The sequence below is a fragment of the Hyperolius riggenbachi genome, chromosome 12, assembly GCF_040937935.1.
Source record: "Hyperolius riggenbachi isolate aHypRig1 chromosome 12, aHypRig1.pri, whole genome shotgun sequence".
NCBI classification, from domain to species: domain Eukaryota; kingdom Metazoa; phylum Chordata; class Amphibia; order Anura; family Hyperoliidae; genus Hyperolius; species Hyperolius riggenbachi.
The window spans coordinates 90,245,274-90,272,937 of NC_090657.1; the positions used below are offsets into that span (position 1 = coordinate 90,245,274).

Here is a 27,664-nt window from a genome sequence, read left to right on the forward strand (position 1 = left end):
TTAAACTAATGTTCAAGCGCTGATTCATTACTAGGCTGAGGTGGACTGTACACTGCCCTCATAATAATAACCATATGCTTTCCTTGGGTAGGTAAAATGGTCCACATCTCAGCATTAGATATTCCAAGTCTGGCAAACAAAAACGTATTGATTACGGTTACATTAGAGCACCAAGCATTATTGATATTGACACACAGTACTCCACCTGTTTCCTTGCCAGAATCGTGTGTATGATCGGTACGCTGAAGCGTGGCACCTGCAGCATCTGGTACAGATGGGGTCCAGCCATGTCTTTGAAAAAATCAAAACGCAACAGTCTCTCTAATGGTGGCCATAAATGGTAAATATTTTCATCCAATCTTACCAATTCTATGTAGTATAAGGGAACTGCCTAAATTATCCTTTCAGTATATTCACTTAATTTACCCTTATACTACATAGAAATGGTAAGAGTGTATGAAAAAATTGTACCATGTATGGCCACCATTAGTTTTGCACCTGCAGAGATCCAATCGAAGCTCATTCATTTTATTTGCGAGGGATCTCACATTCAAAAGAAGTGTGCTAGGAAGAGGGGTTTTATGTGGAGCAACTCTGTCTATTTAGCAGTCCTGATCGCTTACCTCTTTTGTTTACTCTTCCTTCGCTTTCTACCTCATCTTTTTCTGAGGGTAGCAGTAATTAACGTAAGTCCCAGCGATCTAAGAATCTTCTGCGGTACTGATTCCGTGTTGAAGTAATCTCCTCTGCTGCTTGATCCGATCTGTAGAAACTATTGGCAATTCCAGCAGACACTTATTTTCGCTTGTGAAACAACTAAGGTCAGTAGGTAGAAAATGAATAGATGAGAGCACCTATGTGTTGAGCATGAAGCCACTGCATCTTTGCGCCGCCATCATACTTGGTCTGTGCTGCAGATGATGGTCTGTGCTGCAGATGATGCTGATCGTGAGACAAGCAGAGGATGTTACCTGCTTCTAGGTCACAGCAAAATTTTCATTTCCCAATTTTGCCCATATCCGATAGTTGCCTCTCATTGCCTTCATATCTGGCACCCTGTGCACTATCCCACAGCTGTTATCCTGCCAGGCACTTGATCATTCAATCTTGTCACCAGCACAAGGCGCCCATTCACTGACCCAGAACCACATTAGATGGTTTAACCAAACAGCAGCGTCCAATCAAACCACCTGCTTTGCTACTGGGAGATTGTCTCACTGGTGCCGGGGGAACAAGAAGATCTGTTATTAGTTTTTGCTTTGAAACCTATTTATGTGTTTTTTGGAAAGGGGTACATTTACTCACCTGTGTGAATTTGGATGCTGCAGTCGCTGTGAAACTAAATTCTGCTGTTTTAGGATCACGACTGGTTCTTTATTTCTAAGCTGTCGATGCTACATAAAAAAACCTTGATCAGACTAAAGCCAAGCTTTGTGTGTTTAAATTGTGTCAATAAGTATGTAGTCCCCCTTATTGACACAATGTAGTAGTCCATCTTGTGTAGTATGTAGTCCCCCTTGTGTAGTTTGAGAGGGAGCCTGAAACAGATGGAAATCGCATGAAAAAAATTGACAGTTCTGTTCTCTGAATAACTCATAATTTGGAAATGAAGTAATGCCAGAATGAGTTTAGCAGAGCATCACATAGAGCGTTTTTACACAAACTCACAGCTTATAAGGCGATGGCATCCAAGTTGGCAGCACTTGTAAAAATAATCAGGTGCCTTGAGTTTCTGGTATTTTAAATGTATTCAACCATATCATGGAATAACACAGAAGCTACTCTATATAATTAATATTTTCATTTGATGTTCTGTCTGGACTGCCTAGGGCTGATTCTTTTTCCAAGATTTTTTTTTTCTATTTAAAACCTTAGTTCACCCTCCCACAGTTTTCATTTCTAGTAAAGCGGAATAGAAGACTATGCCTATACTCAATACACAATTTTTGATGCAGTAATTTCAGGGAAGTTCCCTTTGGAAATGTCGGTCACCTGACCCAGAGATCTGTGCACAAAGTATGGAACTGTGTACAAGTATGAGTTGGTTCTGCACCTAAAAGATATATCACCTGATTTTACCCACCTCCCTCTGCTCCCTGCTATGCAGCAAAGTGAGGAGGTAGGTGTATCAGGTGTGTGAAAAGACTGGTGTCCCCTCCAAACTGATAGTGATGGATGGACATAGCAAACGAACGTTGTTTGACTGTTCTCAAACATTTCTGTGAATGTTTGTGAACCATAGGTTCACGGCTCGCCCCATTTACTTTAATGGCAGGCAAACTTCTAAAACCTTCATGGCATCTCTGCAGCCACAATTTCTTTAAGAAAAAAAAAGGTGTACAAAGTGTTCAAAAACCCAGACAGTGACATGGTGGAGGGGGATCAAGTACCTCAGGCCTCCCATACAGCGGCTGCAATCTAAAATGTTAAGGCAGGTAACTGCACAATTTTTTTTTCAGGCCTCACATACAGTGGTTGCAGTTACCTACCTAAACATTTTAGATTGCAACCACTGTAAGTGAGGCCTGACAAATTATGCAGTTATCTGCCTTAACATTTTAGATTGGAGCCACTGTATGTGAGGCCTGAAAAATTGGGCAGTTACCTGCATAAAGTAGCATGCGCCAGCCTAATAATAATAATGAAAATCAAATGCAATTAGGACTATATTCTGTACTGGGTGGTTGGTGAAGGATAGCTGTGGGTGGGCTGGGAATGAGGAATGAGGCCTGAAATAAGTGGCATGCTCCAGCCTAATATTATTATTATTATTATTAATATGGTAAAAATCAAATGCAAGACAGACCATATTTTGTACATGGTGGTGGGGAGGGGGATAGGTCAGGTTTAGCAACAGTTGTCACCAATGTCACTTAATGTTGTTCTATGTAGATGACACCATTGTTATGGTGTCATATACATATATCAACATCAACCTCTTGCCGACCGAGTAGCGGCGGCAGCCCCAGGATCGGCTAACGCCGATTGGCGTAGGATCCTTGGGGCCTGTTTTGCAGGAGATCGCACACACACATCTCTGCTCGGTATCTCTGCTCCGCCCCGCTTTAGCCTCCCAGCGGCGATCGCCGCTTATAGACTGTTAGAGGGCAAAACTGCTGTCTAATTAGTTTGTACAGCGATGCAATCCAGGGCAGCACTGTACTGGGGACAGCTGTGCCTGGGAGACAGGATAGTGATTGGCTGTCATAGGCTGAAGCCTATGACAGCTGATCACGCTGATTGGCTGAGGGAGGGAGTAAGGGCTGGGGAATAAATGTTAAAAATGCAGTTAAATTTATTTAAAAAATAATGAAATAAATATTTATTTTTAAATAATTATTTTCTGCATGCTTGTTGAGGGGCTGTGGCTGAAAGTATTAGAGACACAGGATCAGCAGGAGAGTCAGGCAACTGGAATTTTTTTTAAAGGAAAAATCCATATCCTTCTCAGTTTAGGTTCCCGTTAACACTGCGGCCCTCAAGTGGTTGAATGACACATTGCCCTCTTCAAAAGAACTGCAACTATGCTTTTCTTCTTTTTTGAAAGGATATATCCATTGCGTCTGCGTGGGTTTCCACCTGGGCACCTCAGTTTTCCTACCCTACGCCAATCGGCGTTAGCCGGTCCTGGGGCTGCCGCCGCGACTCGGTCGGCAAGAGGTTGATGTTGATGTTGTTTTATGTATATGACACCATAACAATGGTGTCATATACATAGAACAACATTAAGTGACATTGGTGACAACTGTTGCTAAACCTGGCCTATCCCCCTCCCCACCACATCCCAAAAACATACAGATAACTTAATTGGCAATCACCTAAAATTGGCCCTAGACTGCAATAGACATATGGCTATGGTAGGAGTTAGATTGTGAGCTCCTCTGAGGGACAGTTAGTGACAAAACTATATACTTATAAAGCACTGCAGAAGATGTCAGCCCTATATGAATAATACATTTTACCAGTTTATACTGTAACAAATATTGGGCCAAAATTGTATATTTTCTTTGAAAAATTTAAAAGCCCAATTTTGTCCAACGGATATAAACTCTACCTTAACCTTTGCACCCTTCCCCATATTTTCAAACAAGTGTTAAGAAATGTCACAAAGTACTTCTTATACAGTATATAACTGATCTGGGTCACTTCCTCTAGGCCTTATAGGGAACCTGAAGTGAAAGTAATGCAAGGTTGACACATTGTTTTGTTTTAAAATGCCCTTTGCGTGGCTGCTTTCACAGTAAGACGTTACAGGCACACGTTAGTGCAGCCTGTAACGCAGCCTAATTTACAGTAATGTAAAATCAATGGGCTGTTCAGTGCTCACGTTGCGTAACGCTGCACGTTCAAATAAAGTGCAGCCTGCTATGCATTCTACGCGGTTTTAGCCACGTTAGACTGTGTGCACATGCTCTGTTATGTTGTTTTTTTTTTGGTTTTTTGGGGGGGGGCCGGAGAGGAGGCGGGGAGAGTCTGCTATTGTAGCCAGCCACATGGCTACTTAATATTCACTGCACTGCAGTGTTTACTTCCTGGAGCGGCCGCTGATTGGCTTGTGGGAGCACGTGATGCGGAGTGCTTCGATCACATGGTCTCCGCAGCGCGTAGGACACAAAAGGCGCACCAAGAGCTGCATAATGCAGCTCTAGGTAGCGTTCTCCTCCAACACCACCAGGCGTTGTGTTAGGGGCACGTTATGCGACCTATAACGTCCTCTAAAACGCAACGTCCTGGTGGGAAAGAGGCCTAAGAGTGAATCCTAGATCTGCAAAGAGCATGCATATAGGGGAGTCAGAGGGAACCTTATATGTGTACTTCTGGATCAGTGATACAAATGTTGTGAGAGACCAGCATATCAGTAGAACAAATCATTCGTTCCCGTCGATTCCCGTTGAGCTGTCCGTGCAGAAGATTTTGCTCGATCGCCGGCGGGTCGGGAGTGCGTTGATAGCAACGTTTGAATGCCCGACAACCGACACAATAAATTACCTGCTCCGGCCTGCGCTAGTCCTCCCGGTCACCGCTGTCTCTTCTCCGCTGGGCTTCAGGACTGCAGCTTCACTGAAGTTCCTGTCCCGGCAGGAAGTTTAAACAGTAGAGCGCCCTCTAGTGTTTAAACTTCCCCGGACAGAAAGAAGTGAAGCCTGCTGGTCCAGGAACCCAGAGGAGAAGAGACAGCGGTAAGCGGGGGGACTCGCACCGGCCGGAGCCGGTAATATATGGGGGGGGGGGGGCAGCACCACCACAGATTGTGATCGGTTTCATGCTGAAATAGTTTCACAATCTGTTTGCAGTAAAGGCAGCCATACGATCCCTCTCTAATCAGATTCGATCAGAGAGGGGTCTATCTGTTGGTCAAATCTGATGGCAAATCGACCAGTGTATGGCCACCTTTACAGTATAGAATGTAATAGGGTGAAAACACTGGGGGAGTAGATGAAGGGGTTAGCAGATGAGGTAGTGAGCTTTAAATTTTAGCTAAAGCAAATTATAAGCTTGTATGAACAGGTATGTCTTCAGAAGATGTTTGTAAATTTCCAGGCTTGGTGCATGACGGATAGGCTGTGGTAGAGAGTTCCAAAGGAGAGGTACACTCATGAGAAGTCCTGGATGTGAGAGTGAGAGAAGGCGATCAAGCTGGACAACATGAGGGTCTCTTGGGAGGAGCAAAGGATCTGGACTGGATGATATTTAGAGAATAAATAAGGAGATGTATGGAGAGGATAGCCTACCTAGAGCTTTGAATGATAGTGTTAGGAGTTTGAATAGGATCCTTTGTGTGATTGGTAACCAATGGAGGTATTGGCAAAGAGGGGCGGGAGGAGAGGTGGATGAAATGAGCAGCAGAGTTTAGTAGGGACTGGAGAGGTGCCAGTCTGTGTTTTTGGTAGGCCACAGAGTAGGCTGTTAAAGTAATTTTAGGTTTTGATGCGCTGAATGCGTGCATGTTTGTGCTATGCATGTTACAGGGCTAGAGTTAGGACACTGGGCTACCTTCTATGCGGTGTGTGTGTCTGTGCCTAGGATAAATCGGGGGGCCTAGCTCATCTCATCAATTCACTGTTCAGTTCTGTGCAAATGTCCAAAAGATGTTTTGTGGTTGTGTGATTGTTGAATTATCCAATAGTCTGATGTATATACAGTGCACGAAGAGCAGATACATTGTTTACTTATTAGTAGTAGTAGTGGCTGGATAGTATAATGGTTAAGGGCTCTGCCTCTGACACAGGAGACATGGGTTCGAATCTCGGCTCTGCCTGTTCAGTAAGCCAGCACCTATTCAGTAGGAGACCTTGGGCAAGTCTCCCTAACACTACGACTGCCTATAGAGCGCGTCCCAGTGGCTGCAGCTCTGGCGCTTTGAGTCTGCCAGGAGAAAAGTGTGATATAAATGTTCTGTGTTTGTTTGTTTTGTTTGTTTATTGACTGCTAGGACAAGCTAAAACAAAACCATTCAACAAGTCACAATATTTTTCTACTTCTGTCATTTAGAGCAGTAATAATGCAGAAAACAAGGTGTTGTGTTAAAGGGAAGGTTCAGGGAGGGGATTAAAAAAATAAAAATAAATTTCCACTTACATGGGGCTTCCTCCAGCCCATGGCAGGCAGGAGGTGCCCTCGCCGCCGCTCCGCAGGCTCCCGGTGGTCTCCGGTGCCCGACCCGACCTGGCCAGGCCGGCTGCCAGGTCGGGCTCTTCTGCGCTCCATTTCCTGGCACTTCTGCGTCCCACGCCGGCGCGCTGACGTCATCGGACGTCCGCCGGGCTTTACTGCGCATGCGCAAAACTACTGCGCCTGCGCAGTACAGCCCGGTGGACGTCCGATGACGTCAGCGCGCCGGCGTGGGACGCAGAAGTGACAGGAAATGGAGCGCAGAAGAGCCCGACCTGGCGGCCGGCCTGGCCAGGTCGGGTCGGGCACCGGAGACCACCGGGAGCCTGCGGAGTGGCGGCGAGGGCACCTCCTGCCTGCCACGGGCTGGAGGAAGCCCCAGGTAAGTGAAAATGTATTTTTATTTTTTTAATCCCCTCCCTGAACCTTCCCTTTAAAGAGGAGCTGTCAGCCATACGATCTCAGAAAAAAACCCCACATAGATAAGTAGATAAATACTTGCTCTACTTACATAACATATGTATTGCACTGTCCACGTTTTGATTTTAGTGACTTTTCTATGGTAAAAAAAAAAGAGAAAAGCCTTCTTAGGATTCTCAATTTTAACTGTCTATCTTGAAGCCAATCCTGATGTCATTTCCTCCCTTACTCTCCTCTGCCTTATTGTGTATGCATTGCCCGCACTCTTCCCAGTCTTCAGGCACTCCCACCCAGCTCTAAAATAGAAAGTGTATTTCTCAGCATGAGAAATATTGGCCAATCAGAGAGGAACAGAGGTGTGGAGGGGAAAACAGGAGGGAAAAAGACTTCCGCCAATCGAGCTGCATAAGTTAGAGAGACTCTGAAGTCTCTTTTTTTCCCTGTTTTTCTCATATCCTGTTCAGCATGAATGCCCCTGTGAAATCGCCGCATCCCCGCGGCAGATGGGTGATTTATTGCTGTTTCAGACCAGCAAAGTTCTACAACTTTGCTGGTCGCAGATTGTGCTGCCCTGACACGCAGGGCTTCTCTTCCTGGAGAGGCTGAGCTTTGAGCTGTAGCTCAGCCTCTCCGCAATTAATCTCTGCGAATCTTCGCCTCCTTCCCGCCCCTCTCAGGGAAAGAAGACTGAGAGGGGCTGAGAGGAGGCGGAGATCTGCAGAGATTGATTGCAGAGTAGGCAGAGCTAGAGCTGAAAGCTCTGCATCATTGAGGAAGTGAAGCCCTGAGAGCCACGGAGCTCTGCAAGGCTAATCCTGTGTAATAAATCACCCATCTGCCGCGGGGATGCTGCGATTTCACAGGGGCATTCATCCTGAACAGGATTATATGACAAAAGCAGGGAAAAAAGAGACTTCAGAGTCTTTGTCTGAGGGGAGAGTAAAGAAGCAAAAAAAGACAACCCAGCATGCCCTGCAACTTCCTTTGTGCAACACATGTACCAAATAAGAGCCAGAGAAACTGGGGAATGTTGTTTAATGGATAAGAAAAGTAAGAGTGATTTTTAACCCTTTGATTCCCTGGTTAGCATTCTTTTTACTTGTTTACCAGATACAAATGAAAGAATTGAATTTTGATTTTATGCCCGACAGTTACACTTTAAAAGCCAGAGACGGAAGACGATTTCTGGGCTAAAGAGTGTCTCAGCACTCATTCACATTTGTCTCTTTCCTAGTGAAACTGCCTGGAAGATATATCTTATGTAAATCTTTAGTAATGTTCCATAAAATTAACCTGGGCATTCAGTTTCTAGTTCTAGCAATACTGGCACACATTAATAAACATGACATATGTGTTGAAATGCAGCTAGTTCAGCTGTGATAAGGCTTAGTATACCACTATATACAGAGAATGTGAGCCAGGGCAGCAGCATGCATATGGATGAGGCTGAATTAGACAGCACTAACCTGTTATCTTTATTAGGACTTTAATATGTCTGGGTGAGGTGCTACTATTGGCTAGTAATCTTGTTTTCTCAAGGTTTTAGTTACATGTCTAAAAAGAGACACATTAAAGGCCTAGAGTTGCTAGATGCATCTTCCTGGTGTAAAGGATAGACTTGTTTATTTCCTTGGCAGTGTTAGCAATGGTGCTTTGTGTTTGTCCCTAGATTATTTGTTTGCTCCTGTGCAGGCTGGATTTGTCCTGTCAAGTAGAAACTGTACATTAGAATTTCCTCATTGCCACTGTTGTATGAGTATGAAGTATAACAATAGCAGCCTTAGAATGTGCACCTCAGGCTGTAGGACTGGCCCAGTGATCCTCTGACAGACATTTTGCTTGTACATGGGAGTGAAGGCAGAATGTGAAGTGTTTGGGAGCAGGGAATTCCATTCTTCATCTTGCTGCTATAATTTGCTCCTTGTGTGTCTGGATACCGCACCTCCTCCCTCACTACCTTCCTTTCTGCTAATAGGCCCATTGCGCAACTACATTTCTGACAAAAATTCATCTTCCGGCAACAGCAGCAGCTGTGTTGAAATAGAAAGTTTTAGGTTAACTCTTCTTTTTCCAGAGTGAATTGACCTTTTGTAGACTGGTGTTTTCTTTTCTATTAATAACAAAAATAGGCAATATTGACTTCATTGGATGTTGCACATAGGGGTTTTTTGTAACTAAAGGATAAATGATTGCTTCTTGTACATTAAGCAAGGGAGAGGTATATGGAGTCTGCCATATTTAATTCCTTTTCAACAGTACCAGTTGCCTGGCAACCAGCTGATCTCTTTCACTGCAGTAGTGTCTGAATCACAGAATTGAAACATGAAGCATGCAGCTAATCCAGTCAGAGTGCCTGATCTGCAGTGTCTATGGCTGAAAGTATTAGGGGCATGGAATCAGCAGGAGTGCCAGGAAATTGGGAAGCCTAGCAAGGGTAACAATACAGTGTCCCTAGTTAGTTATTTAGACCAGTCTTAAAAATCCATACCTTGAACTGATGAGGAGCATATTTACCAGGGCTGGGAATTTTGTACAAAAATCCTCTGACTCCTCAGTTTATGAAATCACAGATTCCAACTCAAGGTACACAAAATTGCTCCAACTCCACAGCCATGAGTACAACATACTGAATTTGCACCGGTCTTGTACAGATTTGAACAGATGTTTCCCCTTAGGACTTCTTTAAACATCCTTTGTACAAACACACACTTTAAAAATGTGGTATCACCGGTACACTTCCAGAATACGAAAAATGATGGCAATCATCAGGACTTGTAGCGCACATTCATCATTATAAGTTATGGTGCACGATGTTTGTGCATTGCCTATAAACCATTTTTGCAGTATTATTTTTTTGACTGGATGGGTTTTGCTTTCCTGACTTACCTTTGGGATTGGCAGCTGCAGCTTGGTTGGACTGATGAGCTGTATATCAGGGCTGAGGAGTCGGTACAAAAATCCATCCAATAACTCCAACTCCTGTTTAGAATTCTGACTCCTCGACTCTGACTCCTCTGATTTGCATATTACAATCTTGTTGATTGACTGATTGACAGTATGTAACATAAAAGGCATCTCATCACAGCCAAAGCTATATTGAGATGGCATCTGCTTTTGGGAACAAAAAGCTCTTAGCCACTAAGCTGACACTTTACCCTGTCAGACATCCTGGCCTGTCCTTCTGAAGGTGAATGCCCTGGTATGTTGTTTGTATAATAAGTTTCATCTGAGCCCCATATCTGCACCCCATATCTGCTTGGTTCCACTGTGTAGCCCTACCTCCTTGCAGAAGAAGGCCTCTATCTTTTCTATATCTGATATAGAAAGGGCCAGGGATAATTTCTGCAGGGGGACAGATCTATGCACCGGAACCCTGCTGAGACGGGGTTTCAGTGAATCTTATTAAACATTCAATGTGTTGAGACACTTTTAGGCATTAGCATACCTCGGGGTTTACACCAAAGATGCATTTTAGCTAAACTTAGGAAATTGCTGTAGGCCCTAGGCAATCTAACATCTAATGCTGGGTACACACGATGCGTTTTTCCGCTTGAGTTTCCACCCAATCGTTTTTCTGCGCTCGATTCTCTTGTTTTCCGCTCATTTTTCTTATCTTTTTCCATTCACTGCTATGAGAAATCGAGCTCAGTATAGACCGAAAGGAATACTGGACATGACGGGAATTATCTATCGAATCCATCTATCGAGCGGAAAAACGTATCGTATGTACCCAGCATTAGCATGATGCGCAGATTATCTACAGGAGAATGAGGGGATTCACAATCTGAACCAGGTTAACGGGTGATAGACAACACCTCAGTGTGCACAACATTCTCAGTGGATTCATAGCAGCTCTGCGGGGAGTGCATATGTAGTGTATAGTACTACTGTGTAACTTAATTTGTAGTCACCAAACCCAATTTTACCAACATATCAAATTGATTGATTTTATGAGAAAAGGGGGTGCTTAAATTTACATATACATTTGCATAAACCTGCATCAACGCAGAATTAGTTGCATTTCATTGACTATCCCTACTAGTGACATAACTACACATCAGGCTTCATTCTTACAGCAGAGATGTTATGTATTATATATAAAGGATTCCTGTGCACACATCAGATATACAGTCACAATCAGATATGTATATCTGTCTTTAAAAATATAGTGACTGCTTTACTGTAGCAGCACAAGTTACTATATTATGATTGGCTTGTTGTTTTGAATGTGTGCGGTTAGCGGTAAGTCACTGCATGCAGTGCATTACCTTGCTGCAACCTGTTATACTGCTACGCTCCCATCACACTGACAATAGTCGTATAGGTGATGCATTGCAGTGCGGTAATCCAGGTTACAAAGCGACCAAAATGCACCACTGTGAATGTGGCCTTTAAGCTGTCCAAGCACATCCCCCTATCCTCATCATGAGGTGGTCAATGTGATTCTAAAAAATCACCAATTATCCCCCCTGGCCGTCTGATTCTTTCCAGATTTTAGGGTCTAAAAGCACTGCAGGTTTTTTTTTTTGCAGGATTTTAGACCCCTAAACTGGCGAAAAAAATCAAGCAAGAGTGGACCAGGGCTTTAAAGAGTAACTGTAGGGCATAAAATCAAAAATCAATCAAATAAAAAATATTTTTATCTGGTAAACAAGTAATAGGGATGCTAATCAGGCAATCCAAAAGTTAAAATCACTATAACTTTTCTTGTTGATAAATTATCATTCCCCAGTTTACTTGACTCTTATTTGGTAAGCAGAAAATTTGGTACACAAAAGAGAAGTTGCATGGCATGCTGGGTTGTCTTTTTTTTGCTTCTCTACTTCCCCTCAGACTTAACTAATGCAGCCTGATTGGCTGTAGCCTCTTCCCTCCTGTTTTCCCCTCCCTCACCTCAATTCCTGTCTGATTGGCCAAACTTTCTCAGGCTGAAACAATGCACTTTCTATAGTGAAGGGCGGGCAAATCAGGCAGAGGAGACTAAAGGGGCCCATACACTCAGCCGATTTTCTGGCCGATCGATCGATTGATCATTTGCAAATCGGTTGGCCAATCGACCGATCGATGGCTGATTTCGGTGGATTTCCATCGAACTGGCTGGGTGGAAAATTTAGGTCGATCTGATGAGATTGCTTATCAGTTTGCATTGGTCTTAATGGAAATCTTATGGCAAAAAAATGCCATCAGATCGAATTTCAATAGATTTCAAACTGAAATCTATTGGTATTCTATCCTGGTAAAAAATGTTCTAAAAACGCATCAGATAGATCATCAGATGCATTTTTTATCTATCTGCTGCCAATCTGACTAGTGTATGGGCACCTTAAGGGCGGATATTACATCACGACTGGCTTCAAGATAGCCACAGTAAATATGGAAACTGTCTAGAATAGGATTCTCTACTTTTCCTTTATAAAATTCACAGGAATCATAACATGGACAGTGCAATACATCTGTTATGTAAGTAGAGCAAGTATTTATGTACTTGTATATTTATTTTTTTTCCTGAGATAGTATGGCTGACAGCTCCTCTTTAAAGCCCCATGCCTGATATGGTTGCTGGACACCACTTTTCATGGACGACACAGCTTTGGGTTCTCCATCCTTTATAGTCAAACTTTGCAGATTTGCAACGCCACAGGATAACACAGGAGCCAAAGAAGTAAATTAATTTATTAGTGAACTAGTGGACATAAGCCCATTTACAAAACGGGCTCAGTCTTCATTGCACATGCGCCCACCGCGCACGCACCTGAGCCACGCGTGCCCCCATTGCGCCCGCCCCTTGGCCGTGTGGCTCACGTCACTCCCCCTCACTGTCTCTGCACATGCGCAAAGCGCAGATGGGACACTGACAGGGACAAGGGACGCAGAGTCAGTAGGGTTTTATTATATAGGATGATGCACCCTTAATTCAGCATTTTTGCATTGATAATAGTCTGTAAATCATGGTGCATCTTCTCCCTTTGTATCGCTATCATATAAACAACTTACTGATATGAAACTGACTGCTGACAGCTGATAGGCTGAGTCAATAGCAGAGCGAAGCGATCAAAAATGCTGAGAATTATCTCTGTTCTCTGCATAGTGCTGACATCAGTAGCAAAATGACAGCTCTATGCAGGCATAAAAAAACACAGTATAAATCTGCTGTGAAAACATGGTAAGTACGGTATGCCTGTTATTTTAAGATGCAGAAAATGTTGAAAAACTTATTAAAGTTTTGCTTTAAGTTTCATTAGTGATTTAGCGTAATAAAGGGTGTTTTATTAGCCATTGGCTCTAGGATGCATTTCTGGTTCACAAAAATGAATGACTTGGATTGGTCCTCCCTCTGTCCTGAATAATGTATTCTGGAAAGGAGGAAGTGATATCCTGCAATCAATTTCTGTGTTAAAGAACAACTATCAAATAAACTGTTCTTATGTGAACCCCAAATACCTATAGAGCTTTTAGCCAGCAACAATAAAAAGCTTTTCAGAGGTCTCTCATCACAGCCTGTGTGGAAAAAAAATGCCGTGTTTACTAGCTGTTTGTAAAAATTTGTATCGGCATCAGGCTAGAGGCTAGAGCTATACCATGTAGATAGATTCCCCTTCTTTGTCACTATTCACAGAGGAAGGAATTACTGTTTGTTTCTGCCCTGCCTGCTTTCTCACAGATCATATGAGAAAAGCTGAGGGATTTTTAGATACAGAGAAGGATCTGAAAAGAAGGACCTGTACTTTTTCCGTACTCGGATGCTCCCCCCTCCATTCAGAATGAGCTATTCCTGGCTGTACACTGTTAACTTTAGACTGCAAAGCAAAGAGAGACAGGAACACACAGAGCTGCAGCTGATGATTATTTACACACATTTGAAGCTATATTTCTGCTTTCCATCATTCTGAACAGATTCCAGTCACAGTATTAGTGCCAGTGAAGATTGTTTCTGTATGTGGAGTGTTCTGGATACAGTCTTCCATAGTAATGTCTACAGAGAAAACTGTTTTCTACAAATGTCATATTTTCTTCACATAAAACATGAAAAGATTAAAAAAATGCCTTTGTATTGCTTTTTGCTAGTAATTACTGGAAATATATGTGGCATTTAGAATTTTAGTTAACTTTGATAGTTTTCCTTTAAGGTGTCAGTACTGCACTTGTCCATTAATTCTGACTTCTAGTGCTATAGCTGATATGTTTTCCTTTCATCCTTCACAGATTGTCATCATGGCAGTGTGGATCCAGGCACAACAGTTACAAGGGGATGCCTTGCGTCAGATGCAGGCCCTGTATGGGCAGCATTTTCCCATAGAGGTGCGACATTACTTGTCTCAGTGGATAGAGAGCCAGACATGGTATGTATGCTTTGTTCTGCCTATTGCCAGCTATGGGTTCTTTCCAAATTGTAGTTTTCCTGTCTTTGTAATGTCCACTTGTCCTTGCATCACTTTTAGCCATTATATTACCATTAGTGCTTTTATTAACCATACAATGGTGCCAGATGCTTGTAGCTGTTGCGTCTTATTAATTCGTAAAGCAAATGTCATAATAAAGACTGTGAAAATAAATCTATACCAGTGCTGATAATAATACAGTAAAACCCCCATTATCCGGCACCAACGGGGATCGGCTGATGCCGGATAAGTTTAGTTTCTGGTTGTTTGAGAGTCAATGTTAAAAATAAGGCCTCATTAAAAAAAAAGTACTATTCATCGCACTGTATACTTACCATAAACTCTATTCATTTTTTTATAGTAATTAAAAACAAATTACTGTATATACTCGAGTATAAGTCTAGAAATTTAGTTCTGATTCACTTCATAAAAGTATACGGGTCAACTTATACATAAGTCACCGGCAACACTGAGCACACTGTGTAATGTGTGTGCTAATAGTGACATTCCCATTTGCAGCGATTTACCCAGTGGTAAGTGATACGTTGAGGAAAGGAAATGCCAAGAAAACACAGGTCTGAAAGTCCTGGCCATAACAATTAACAAGGAAAATACTGGGCTGCATAAAAGGGAGAGAATAATCGCACCACTTGTGGGCCCGGAGCACTTATTGGCTACACTTAGGGGACAGGAGGGGTTAATGGTTGCAATACTGTATGCAGTGCAATCATTAACCCCTCCTGAGCCCCATGTGCAGCCATTAACTTTGCTGGGTAGACTTATACTTGAGTCAATAAAAAATTCCAGCTTAAGAGGGTTGAATATTGGAGTCCACTTATACACGGGGTCGACTTGTATTCGAGTATATACGGTAATGCAAATGACAGGCTTAACCACTTTACCCCCGCCCGTATGGATTTCTCTGTCCCTTTTTCCATCCTTTAACCCCCAGGGACGGAGAAATCCGTACTTTCCGCGTTCCCGCCGCTGTCCGCGCTCCCGCTCGTAAACACGCCGCCCGCCGCTAGTAAACACGCCGCCGCCCGCTCGCCCAGAGATCAATGAACGGGAAAATCCATTCCCGTCCGTTGATCTAAGCCCCGCAATGATCCGCTGCTCTCCGATGGGCAGCGCGATCATTGTGAAAAAAAACTCACGTGTCCAGCCTCCTTATACTTCTTCCAAGCTTCCGGAAGGACGCTTGGAGGTCGCATTAAAACAAAAAGTTACTGTGGCCATCTTGTGGCCAAATAGTAAACTACACCCTACACATTTTTCACATACAAATAAATGACTTTTACACAAAAAAATTAACTCATTACCTCCCACACTCCCCTTTTTTTTTTTTTTGTAATTAAAAAAAAATTCAAAAATTTACAATTAAAAAAAATACATAAATAGTTACCTTAGGGACTGAACTTTTGAAATATTTATGTCAAGAGGGTATAACACTGTTACTTTATAAACTATGGGCTTGTAATTAGGGATGGACGCAAAACTGAAAAAAATGCACCTTTATTTCCAAATAAAATATTGGCGCCAAACATTGTGATAGGGACATAATTTAAATGGTTTTATAACCGGGACAAAAGGGCAAATAAATTTCATGGGTTTTAATCACAGTAGCATGCATTATTTAAAAACTATAATGGCCGAAAACTGAAAAATAATTATTTTTTTCCCCACATTTTTCCTATTTTCCCATTAAAACACATTTAGAAAAAAATTATTCTTGGCATAATGTCCCACCTAAAGAAAGCCTAATTGGTGGCGGAAAAAACAAGATATAGTTCATTTCATTGCGATAAGTAATGATAAAGTTATAGACGAATGAATGGAAGGAGCGCTGAAAGGTGAAAATTGCTCTGGTGCTCAGGGGGTAAAACCCCTCAGTGGTGAAGTGGTTAATGTAACAGAGGTTTATTACTGTATACAGAAATGTAAAATAAGATTTATGCATTCTGCTAGGCCAGGATTTTGTTTCTGGTTGCTTGAGACTTCTGGTTAACGTGTTCTTTGGTAATTTGGGTTTTATTGTAGTAGCTTTAGGCAGTTAAATGCAGTATGACTACTAAAAGCATGTATCTTTTTACATTATTTATTATATTGCATTGGTATTTAGAGTGCGTAGCCATGTCACAAACTTTCCCTCATAACATCACAATCTAATCCGCTCCATATTCCTGGTTCAATGTCCCTACCACAGTCGAAGGCCAGTTACCTGGGGGGAATCTGTTTACTTATCATTATGGTTTTGGGTGTGGGAGGAAACCAGAGTGCTGTGCACATGGGGCCATATGCAATTCACTTTTTTTTTTTTGAGTCTTCTCCTAGGAGATACTTTTTAATCTTCAGTTTAGATAAACTTTGCAATGGAAAAAAAGTACCAAAAAGTAGGTGAAAAAGAACTGTCAAAGTTATTTTGAGTATTTGTTTGTTTGCTGGTGGTGTAAAAGGCATTTTATTTACATGTTGAGAAAATTTTACCTAGGAAAAAACTAAGTGAAAAAGTGAATTGCAAATTGCCCATAGAGTTCCTGCCTTGTAGTGTTATATGTCCCCAGGTCCTCGCTGAGATTCAAACCTGGGGACTGAACGCTACGAGGCAGGAACTCTATCTGCTGCACCACCATGCTGCCTTCCTACAGTCCTGGTATTTCTTATTCATAAATAAGGGGCTAATCATTTGGGATTGAAGTATATGTAAGAGGAACAGTTATCAAAATAACATCATAAACAAAATAGCTGTTTGTTTTTTTTTTACAATATTCATGTATAAAATATTTTGTCAGTGTTTGCCCATTGTAAAATCTTTCCTCACCTGGATTGTGAAGAAATAATCTATCACAGGTGGCGATATCTTTAGTTTTGTCAAGTGATAACTGCAAAATGTTCATTTACGGAGTTCTAAAGCCAGTAAAAAATATCTCTGGTCTCTCCGAATGCTTGGAGTAGGGATTCCACATAATAAACAGTGTAGGCTAGGCCGTTAGTGGGAGTGCTGAGCTACATACCAATATTCAGCAGTCTATAGATATAGGAAGTGTTTCTGATGCTGAAACTAGGATATTTAAAGTGAAAGTGGTCATCCTGAATAATTTACTGCATTCTACTGCATGTCACTACGGTGCCTCTTTATGTAAATGTATGTATTGACAGATCAAAATCATCAGCTACTGCAGAAGAGGTCCAGTGGCAGGTTGCATTAAGTTTCATACAATTTGCAACAATTTAAAATCATTAGCATTTATTGACCATCTCCATTTCTTGTGTGATGAGAGAAGTAATGTTTCCCAGGGTGTCTAGAATTCAAGAGCATCAGTATCTAGATATTATAACTTCCAATAGAATTGAGTAGTGTACAGCCTCCCTTTTTACTTGGTGTTTTGTAAATTTTAGCACAAGTTCCTTTTAAATGTATGTAATGTAATTATCAGGGATTCTGTGGACCCAGAGAACCCTCAGGACAGTATAAAGGCCACACAGATGCTGGAGGGGCTGGTGCAGGAACTGCAGAAGAAGGCCGAGCACCAAGTTGGTGAAGACGGGTTCTTGTTGAAGATTAAACTTGGTCACTATGCTACACAGTTTAAGGTGGGTCTTTTTTATCTTTTTTTTTTAACCCATTCGCGTTCCATCGTTTTCACTTGAGCAATGTTCACCTCCCATTGATTAGCCTATAACTTTATCACTACTTATCACAATAAACTGATCTATATCTTGTTTTTTCCGCCACTAATTAGGCTTTCTTTGGGGGGTACATTTTGCTAAGAGCCACTTTACTGTAAATGCATTTTAACAGGAAGAATAAGAAAAAACTGAAAAAGTTCATTATTTCTCAGTTTTCAGCCATTATAGTTTTAAAATAATACATGCCTCCATAATTAAAACTCACGTATTGTATTTGCCCATATGTCCCGATTATTACACCGTTAAAATTATGTCCCTATCACAATGTATGGCGACAATATTTTATTTGGAAATAAAGGTGCATTTTTTCCGTTTTGCATCTATCACTATTTACAAGTTTAAAATAAAAAAAAATATAGAAATATTTCATCTTTACATTGATATTTAAAAAGTTTAGACCCTTAGGTAAATATTTACATGTTTTTTTTTATTGTAATGGGTTTTTTTTTTAATATTAAACATTTTATTCGGGTATTTTTGGGAGGGTGGGATGTAAACCATAGTTTTTTAATGTAATTGTGTATTGATTTTAATTTTTTTTTACTTTTTGTTGTAGTTTTACTTTTTGGCCACAAGATGGCGGCCATGAGTTTGTTTACATGATGTCACTCTAAGCGTAACACACGCTTAGAGTGACGCATCGGGGAGGGAACGGCCAGAAAAAGCGAAGCTTCCGAGAGAATTCAGCGGGGGAGAGGAATCAGTGATCGGGCACCATAGCCCGATACATTGATTCCGTGGCTACCAAATCCGCGGCCGGGAGTGCGCGTGCACGCGCGCGATCGGCCGCGGGAGCGCGCATGGTTCCTGGACGTAGTTTCTACGTCCAGGAACCAAAATAGGTTAATGAGTATTTCTTAAAGGGGAACTGAAGTAAGAGGTATACGGAGGCTGCCATATTTATTTCCTTTTAATCAATACCAGTTGCCTGGCAGCCCTGCTGGTCTATTTCTCTGCAGTAGTAGCTGAATAACACCAGAAACAAGCATGCAGCTAGTCTTGTCAGATCTGATTTTAAAGTCTGAATCACCTGATCTGCTGCATGCTTGTTCAGGGGCTATGGTTAATAGTATAAGAGGCAGAGGATCAGCAGGGCTGCCAGGCAACTGGTATTGCTTAAAAGGAAATAAACATGGCAGCCTCCATATACCTCTCTCTTCAGTTCCCCTTTAAACCCTTATTATGGTGGCACACATATCAATTCTTGCCCTGTAATGAAGTTTCCACCACTAAAATGGAAGCACACTGCAATGTAGAAGAACCTGATTGGCTCTCAGTGCGTACATGCACTTAAAGCTGACTGTTCCACAGCACACAATAAAAAGTCTGCTAATTAGTTCATTGTTGCTAGTTCTGTGTGTGTTAAAGGAGAGCTCATATCAGCAAGTGTGAATCAGGGCTGTGAGCTGTACCTGAACTGTGCCAAACACTTTGATAATAAGAGAACACTGAAGCTTAACTCTTTCTGTGCTCCTAGGATTGTACCCGAAGGTAAAACTTAAGGGTTTCCATAAATTGTAATGAAGACATTTTTTACTCCTAAAGGTTATGCAGTGGTGTATCTTTGAAAGCAGTGAAAAAAGTTCTGAGTTTAGTCCAACTTTAAGGATTTTATGAGCTTATATTGTCAAGTACGTGCTTGCTGGATGTACATATAATGTATTTTTTAAAGGGTGCCGTATTTTATAACCATGAAGTCTATTTTACCAATATGTTATGTGGAATTGACATTCACAGTTAATAGCAGCGTTTTAACATTTGAATGGTGTTCTTGTCACTAACTTGCCTACGTAGGGGTTGCAGTGTTTGTCTATTACCTCAGTGGTTCTTTTATATTGTATTATTGTCAGAACCAGCAGGATATGAGGCCAACAGATTACTTAAAATTTTTACGTGAAGCCTGTACTGCTGCACTCTGGAGAATAATTACTACACATGGGCTCCCAGTGCTGTATATATGTTACGGCCAGAACTCGAAGTTTGGCCACTTCGCAATCTGGCCGGCCACTTCGGGTGCTGGCCGGCCAATGTGCGAAGTGGCCGCTGCACATAAACTAACACTAGATGGCATGCATGAGACACTAAATACCTAGCCTAGAAATTTATATACCATCTCATAGGCATTCAGTGTATATGTTACGGCCAGAACCCGAAGTTTGGCCACTTCGGGTTCTGGCCGGCCAAGGTGCAACATGGCCGCTGCGCGGCGGCCAATGTTAGAAATTACATTTATTCCTGAAAGATTCATGTCTTTTCCCTGCGGGCAAATGTAATAAAACGTAGTTAATTGAATGGAATTAAGCCGGCGGTAATGTAACAGATCAAGCCGCCGGCTTCTGCTCTGCCTCCTCTCCTCCCCCCTGCCATCCTCTCTCCTACGGGAAGACGGGGGGGGGGGGGGGGCTGCAGGAAGCAAAGCGGAGAGGCTGCAGACATCGCTTCTGCCAGCACTCGCTCTGCAGGAACTAACGGCAGGATTGCCTGCCGCGACGAACGACTCTGGGGGGGACATGCGTGTCCCCGCCGGCTGCCCATTATAGGAGAGAGGCGGGGGGGGGGGGGGGGGAGGAGAGCGAGCTGAAGGCGGCGGTTTCATCTGTTACATTGCCGCCGGCTTAATTCCATTCAATTAACTAAGTTTTGTTACATTTGCCCTCAGGAAAAAGACATTCATCTTTCAGGAATAAATGCCATTTCTAACATTGGCCGCCGTGCAGTGGCCTCGTCGCACGTTGGCTGGCCAGAACCTGAAGTGGCCAAACTTCGGGTTCTGGCCGTAACATATACACTGAATGCCTGTGAGATGGTATATAAATTTCTAGGCTTGGTATTTAGTGTCTCATGCATGCCATCTAGTGTTAGTTTATGAGAGCTACAACTGCTGGAACTAGGTAGCAGTGACACAGTCCTAGGTCAGAAGATGATGATGGCCCCTGGCAGGGGAGGAGGCAAAATCCTGGCGCACTCACCAATGAAAATTAGGACAGTCAAATAAGCAACACTAATCCTACTACAAGTGTTTTAAATTAAGATTTAGGTGGGTTTTTAGTAACACTTTCAAAAGCCTTTTCAACATTTGTAGGGAAATGTTTTTACCTTCTTATGAAACTGTAGTTTCTAAACCTGGACCCACATTGCTAGCTGCATCTTGGGGGAAAGGGGAAGGGATAAGAGGAAGGGGGATATACAGTAAACACGGCTCATAAAAAAAGTAACCATCAGACCCAATCATTTGTAATGACTCCTCCTTCTCCTTCCATCCCCACTGCATTGTGCTGTAGTCTGAAGGCTCTACAGCACAATGCAGTCCAAGCGATTGCACAACTTGTATTTTCCATGCACCAACCAAATGAATGACCAACTCATTTGCATACTGCACATGCAAGTGAATGACTGCACAATGTGGCCGCATTCAAACCAAGTACTAGTCGGTCAAACAATCTGTACACACGCGGCCAACTGCGCAAAATCAATCATCCCAACAGTCGTGTGTGGTAAACCCGACTGTTGGATCAGGCAATGACCGCCTTTTATCAGTCGCTTGTCTAGTTGTCTAGTTGTTCACAATAGAACTAGTTTGGACGACAGTTGGGTGGAAAAGTTCACGTGTGTATGAGCCTTGTTACTCTCATGGGCCTACCTTTGTTCCTGTACTCTTTATGTAAAGTATGTCTAATATACATGATCGTTGATAACATTATTTTGAATATTTATAGAATTTGTTTTTTTGTTTTTTGTCTGTCTTAAAGAACACATATGAGCGATGCCCCATGGAGTTGGTCCGCTGCATCCGACATATTTTATACCATGAACAAAGGCTAGTAAGAGAAGCAACCAATGTAAGTATTGTTTTGTATTCCTCACTTGATGTTAAAGGGACTCCGAGCAGTGCAGAAACTATGGAAAGATGCATATCATTTTAAAGCTCTTTCTCCTCTTTACAATGATATATAAACCGCCGCCCTACGCCTTTTAGTTTTCGCTATTTTCGCGATTGAAATTGCCGCGGCCGCGATTTCAATCGTGAAAATAAAGAAAACTAAAAGGCGTAGAGCGACGATATGGGTGTCACCAGAAAGAGGAGAAAGAGAGCTTTAAAATGATATCCATCTTTCCATAGTTACTTGTATTACACAGGACGACACTTTCCCCAGTGTCAGCAGCTCCATTCAGCAGAAAAAGTCGGCCTGTGTAATACAATGTAACTATGGAATGATGGATATCATTTTAAAGCTCTCTTTCTCCTCTTTCTAGCGACACCTAAATTGTTTCCCTACGCCTTTTAGTTTTCTTTATTTTCGTGATTGAAATCACGGCCGCTGCAATTTCAATCGCGAAAATAGCGAAAACTAAAAGGTGTAGGGCAGCAGTTTATATCTCATTTGAAAGAGGAAAAAGAGAGCTTTAAAATGATATGCATCTTTCCATAGTTTCTGCACTGCTCGGAGTCCCTTTAAGTACAAAAAACGTATTTGAGGTTGCGTCAGTTATTATTCCATGTAGCCATTGTTTGGATGGTGTTGGGAACACTTTATTTGATCTCTTCTTTCCAATATACCGTAGATGTAACTGTCAGAATCTCACCTAGAGATACTTTATGCAGGTCTGGAATAATGTATTTGTGTTGGCATTGTATTGTGTATAACAGTATTTTTTAATAACTTTGTAATCTACTGTACTGAGTTTTAGATCTTGCATCCCTGTATCCTGAAAGACAACCGAAGCGTAGGCGCTGTATAAACTCATAAGGATGACCACTCATAAGATGGCACCCTACTATGTATGAAAAGAATGTGGATCCACCACAGGCAATGTACCCGGGCCAACCCCTTAGTAATTTAGTGTCAAGCAGGTAGTGAGCAGAATATTTTAATGGCTAGCTGTTATTGACAGGCTATAGTGGTAGGCTAGTAGTGATCGATAGATGCTATCCAATAGTAGATAGTAGCTCCGCTCCGCCTTCAATCTCCCATTGTACAGTGCTGCGATCTATAGCAGCGCTGTACTGGGGACAGCCATGTGACACGGCTGTTCCCCTGAGGGACATAGGAGTGATCAATTGTGATAGGCTGACGGGGGGAGGGAGGGATAACTTTCATTAAAAAATACCTTATTTATTTTTAAACAGGAAGCAAAATATTTGTAATACAAACAAACAAACATTGGGGGAGCGATCAGACACCACCATCAGAAAGCTCTGTTGGTGGAGGGAGCAGGGAGAATCACTTGTGTGCGGAGTTGGACGGCCATGCAGCGAGGCCTTAAAGCTGCAGTGGCACAATTAGGAGAAAATGGCCTTTTCACTAGAGGGGATTAACATTGCAGTCCTCAAGTGGTTAATAGCACTTCTACAGATAGTGCAGTGTACTCTAGGCATGATTTGTGAAGTGCTCCTCCCCCGTGCCAAATTCCTCTCAGAGCCTGCTGGTATCAATACAGCTGATGTATTGGCTATCCCTCAGTAACACCAATTTCCCTCACACACTGCTCTATCTGAGAAACCTTCCTAATTCTTCCTATTTTAGAACAGTCTAAGTAGGAAACTGCACTAGTGATTTCTTAAGATGTCTGAAACCGTTCTGCATGGATTTCTAAAAACCTAACAATATTTTGTCTGAGTCTCTTGATAAATATCCCCCAGTGAGCGTGAAGTAGTGGTATGTGCCAAGTGGTAGTGCATGCTGAAGGGTGCAGAGGGTGCCGTAGTCCAGATTGTGCTAAGTTGCAAGTAGTGCTACTATGTAGTAAGTGTCAAAGTCCAGTGGGTGCTAAGGTCCGGTGGCTACTGAGGTACAGTGGGTGCTAAGGTCCAGTGGGTATTAAGGTGCCAGCATCCAGTCTGTGCAAAGTTCCAGTTAGAACCAAGGGCCAGTTTGGGCCAAGTTTCAGTGGGTGCTAAGTAGTACTGGGTGTTGAGTTAGCAGTGGTAAGTTGTAGTTAGTATTGTTTCTCAGATGAGCTATCAAAATGTGATAATTATATAAACTCCAGGCAGAGTGTCCTGTCCAGGAATTAAACCCATGGCTAGTGCTGTGTGAAGAGAATGCTAACCACTGCGTAACTATGCTGCCAAAGTTTAATTGTAAATCACATCTCTGTCACAATTTCTCACCATGGGAAGGCCACTTCATCAGGTATAGAAGTTGCAAAATAAATGTGAATTTATAGGATGTCAAACCCCAGCCCTCAAGAGCCGAGGTCCTCACCCATTTTTGGCACAGCTCAAATTCATCGTTGGGACTGAATCAGTAGAGGTGTGGTTTATCAAGTAGAAAATATTTTTCCATTTCTCAGTCCATCCCAGCACCCGTGCTCTAGAGCAGAGTTCTCCAACCCTGTCCTCAAGGGCCACCAACAGTACATGTTTTGTAGAAAACCACAAACCTGTGCAGGTAAGGTAATAAGTGTCTTATCAGAGCTGATTAACTATCTATGTGGATTTCCACAAAACATGCAGTGTTGGTGGGCCCTGAGGACAGGGTTTGGGAACACTGCTCTAGAGCATGTCTATTTTTGTATACAGGGTAATTTCTAGCCACAGTGGGCCCCTGGGCAAAGAGTACATGGAGACTTCCAGACCCTCAACAGATTTATCAACATTTGCACAGGCAAAATTGCAGTAACTGTAAGGTCCATGCCAAACGCAGCCAATTGGGTTTCATCTAGTAAATGAGACAAGGCATCTGATTGAAGTTTTCAATATCCAGGTTCTCATTCACCCTGTCCAGACAATAGCTCTGGTCTCTAACCTAGCAATTACGTATCCGAGTGTGCAAGCTGTGTATGTAGGGTTTACTCACCTATGCCACTTCCTCTCTTCTGATGTGCTCCATACGACTTTCCATCTCCTTACACCTACACCTTTGAAACCAGAACTTCTGCTTTGAAAGTGGAAATGTAAGAAGATGGAACGCGGCATGGAGCACAGCAGAAAGGAGGTGGCGGCTTAGGTGAGTGTATCAGCAGGACAGCCAGGCAATGTACATAGTTTAAAAGGTGCTTTAAAATAATCCAGTGTATGTTTACCGTTTGTAATTAGGATTTCTATGACATTGATTTTCAGTCCAGTTCTCCAGTTGGAGGCCTTGTTGACACCATGTCTCAGAAGCACCTCCAGATAAACCAGACTTTTGAAGAGCTGAGGCTCATAACTCAGGACACAGAAAGTGGGCTGAAAAAGCTGCAGCAGACACAAGAGTACTTCATAATACAGTACCAGGAGAGCCTGAGGATTCAGGGTAAGTCAAAGCAGAGGTCAGACGCATATTACTGTAAACCAGTACGTATAGAATCCCTTTTGCTTCCAGGCTCCAACTACCAAATTGGAGCTCTGATGGCCGTTCACCTTTAACAGTTTTCACATGCACCAAGAAAATCCACAAAAACCTCCAAAGTGTATATTTTAGCAAAGAAAAATAAAATTAAAATATAGTATGACCAGTTGAGTACAGACAGTCCCTGGTTAACAAACGAGATAAGGACTGTAGGTTTGTTCTTAACCTGAATCCATTCTTAAGCCAAAACACTGTGCCATCTTCTTCCCCTATTCCTTCTGTGCTCCCCTCTGTGTCGCCTCAGTTTCCCTGTGGAGTCATCAATCAAATGATGCTACCCCCCAATACTACTTACCCTGGGCTTCCTCCAGCCCCTGGCAGCTGCTATGTCCCTTGCCGCAGCTCCGCTCTACTGCGCCTGCATGAGCGCTGCTGTCAAGCACCTCCACGTGGTCTAGAGCATGCTGCGAAGGCGCAGAAGTTCTGCACATGTGCAGTACCCTCCTGACCATGTGGAGGTGATTGACAGCAGCACTCGCGTAGACGCAGTAGAGGACGACCTGGAGGTCTTTCTGCGCACCGTCGGAGGCCAGTGGCTGAGAGTGGAGCTGCGGCGAGGGACATAGCGGTTGCCAGGGGCTGGCGGAAGTCCTGGGTAAGTAGTGCTGGGGGTAGCAGCATTTGATTGATGACTCCTTTAAGGGTCCTCCTCTGTGCCACCTTTGCTCCCCCCCCCCCCTCAGAGGCGGCCTTAGAGTATGCGGGGCCTGGGGCGAGTGTCCTACGCGGGGCCTAGAGCCATAAGTGTAGGTCATGTACCGTACCACCATGCTCACGGGCTTGTCCACCTCTAATGCAGTATGCCTTATTATTGTTTAAAAACAATTACGTTTGTTAAAGGCCACTAAGCCAACCAATATACTAGGGATGGGGTACTAAGCTGGCTGGGGAGCTAAGGATAGGTAAAGGCTGGCTGGGGAACTTGGGATAGCTACAGGCTGGCTGGGGAGCTAGGGGTGTGTACCTGACTAGCTGGGGATGGGTGCTAGGTTGACTGGGGAGTGTGTCTGGATAGAGATACAAGATTTGGAGACCAAAGTTTGTATCTCTAGCCAGACATTCTCCACAGCCAGTCTAGTACTCATCCCCAGCTCCTCAGTCAGCCTAGAAACCATCCCCAGCTCTCCAAGGTAGCCTAGCATCCATCTCCAGCTCAACCAGAAGAACGGGGTTCTCAGTGCGAGCGCAGCAAGGCATGACCACGGGCAGGGGTGCCTGCCTGAAAATAATTGTAATGCAGATATTATGCCCCTCAGAGGTAAAATGCAGATATCATGTCCCCCACATATCAAATGTAGATATCATGCCCCACATAGATCAAATGCAGATATCATGCCCCTCACAGGTCAAATGCAGATATCATGCCCCTCACAGGTCAAATGCAGATATAATGTCCCCTACAGATCAAATGCAGATATCATGCCCCACACAGAACCAAATGCAGATATCATGCCCCCCACCGAACCAAATGCAGATATCATGCCCCACAGATCAAATGCAGATATCATGCCCCACACAGATCAAATACAGATATCATGCCCCACACAGATCAAATGCAGATATCATGCCCCACACAGATCAAATGCAGATATCAGGCCCCACACAGATCAAATGCAGATATCAGGCCCCACACTGATCAAATGCAGATATCAGGCCCCACACAGATCAAATGCAGATATCAGGCCCCACACTGATCAAATGCAGATATCAGGCCCCACACAGATCAAATGCAGATATCAGGCCCCACACAGATCAAATGCAGATATCATGCCCCACACAGATCGAATGCAGATATCATGCCCCACACAGATCAAATGCAGATATCATGCCCCACACAGATCAAATGCAGATATCATGCCCCACACAGATCAAATGCAGATATCATGCCCCACACAGATCAAATGCAGATATCATGCCCCACACAGATCAAATGCAGATATCATGCCCCACACAGATCAAATGCAGATATCATGCCCCACACAGATCAAATGCAGATATCATGCCCTCCACAGATCAAATGCAGATATCATGCCCTCAACAGATCAAATGCAGATATCATGCCCTCAACAGATCAAATGCAGATATCATGCCCCCAACAGATCAAATGCAGATATCATGCCCCCAACAGAAACAAATGGCGGATATCATACCCCCCAGATCAAATTCAGATATCATGCCCCCCACAGAACCAAATGCAGATATCATGCCCCACAGGTCAAATGCAGATAT

General features: G+C 42.9%; 1 protein-coding gene across 4 annotated transcripts in view; it reads left to right on the forward strand.

Annotated features, from left to right (window-relative positions):
• Positions 1 to 27,664, forward strand: part of LOC137541041 (signal transducer and activator of transcription 5B) — a 349,270-nt gene that overhangs the window by 251,170 nt on the left and 70,436 nt on the right. For all 4 annotated transcript variants that reach the window (XM_068262188.1, XM_068262187.1, XM_068262190.1 and 1 more), the window contains 4 exons: positions 14,236 to 14,372; positions 17,849 to 18,005; positions 21,851 to 21,940; positions 25,165 to 25,339. In XM_068262188.1, coding sequence (XP_068118289.1) covers positions 14,245 to 14,372; positions 17,849 to 18,005; positions 21,851 to 21,940; positions 25,165 to 25,339 — 550 coding nt within the window. In that variant the 5' untranslated portion in view covers positions 14,236 to 14,244. The remainder of the gene's footprint in view (positions 1 to 14,235; positions 14,373 to 17,848; positions 18,006 to 21,850; positions 21,941 to 25,164; positions 25,340 to 27,664) is intronic.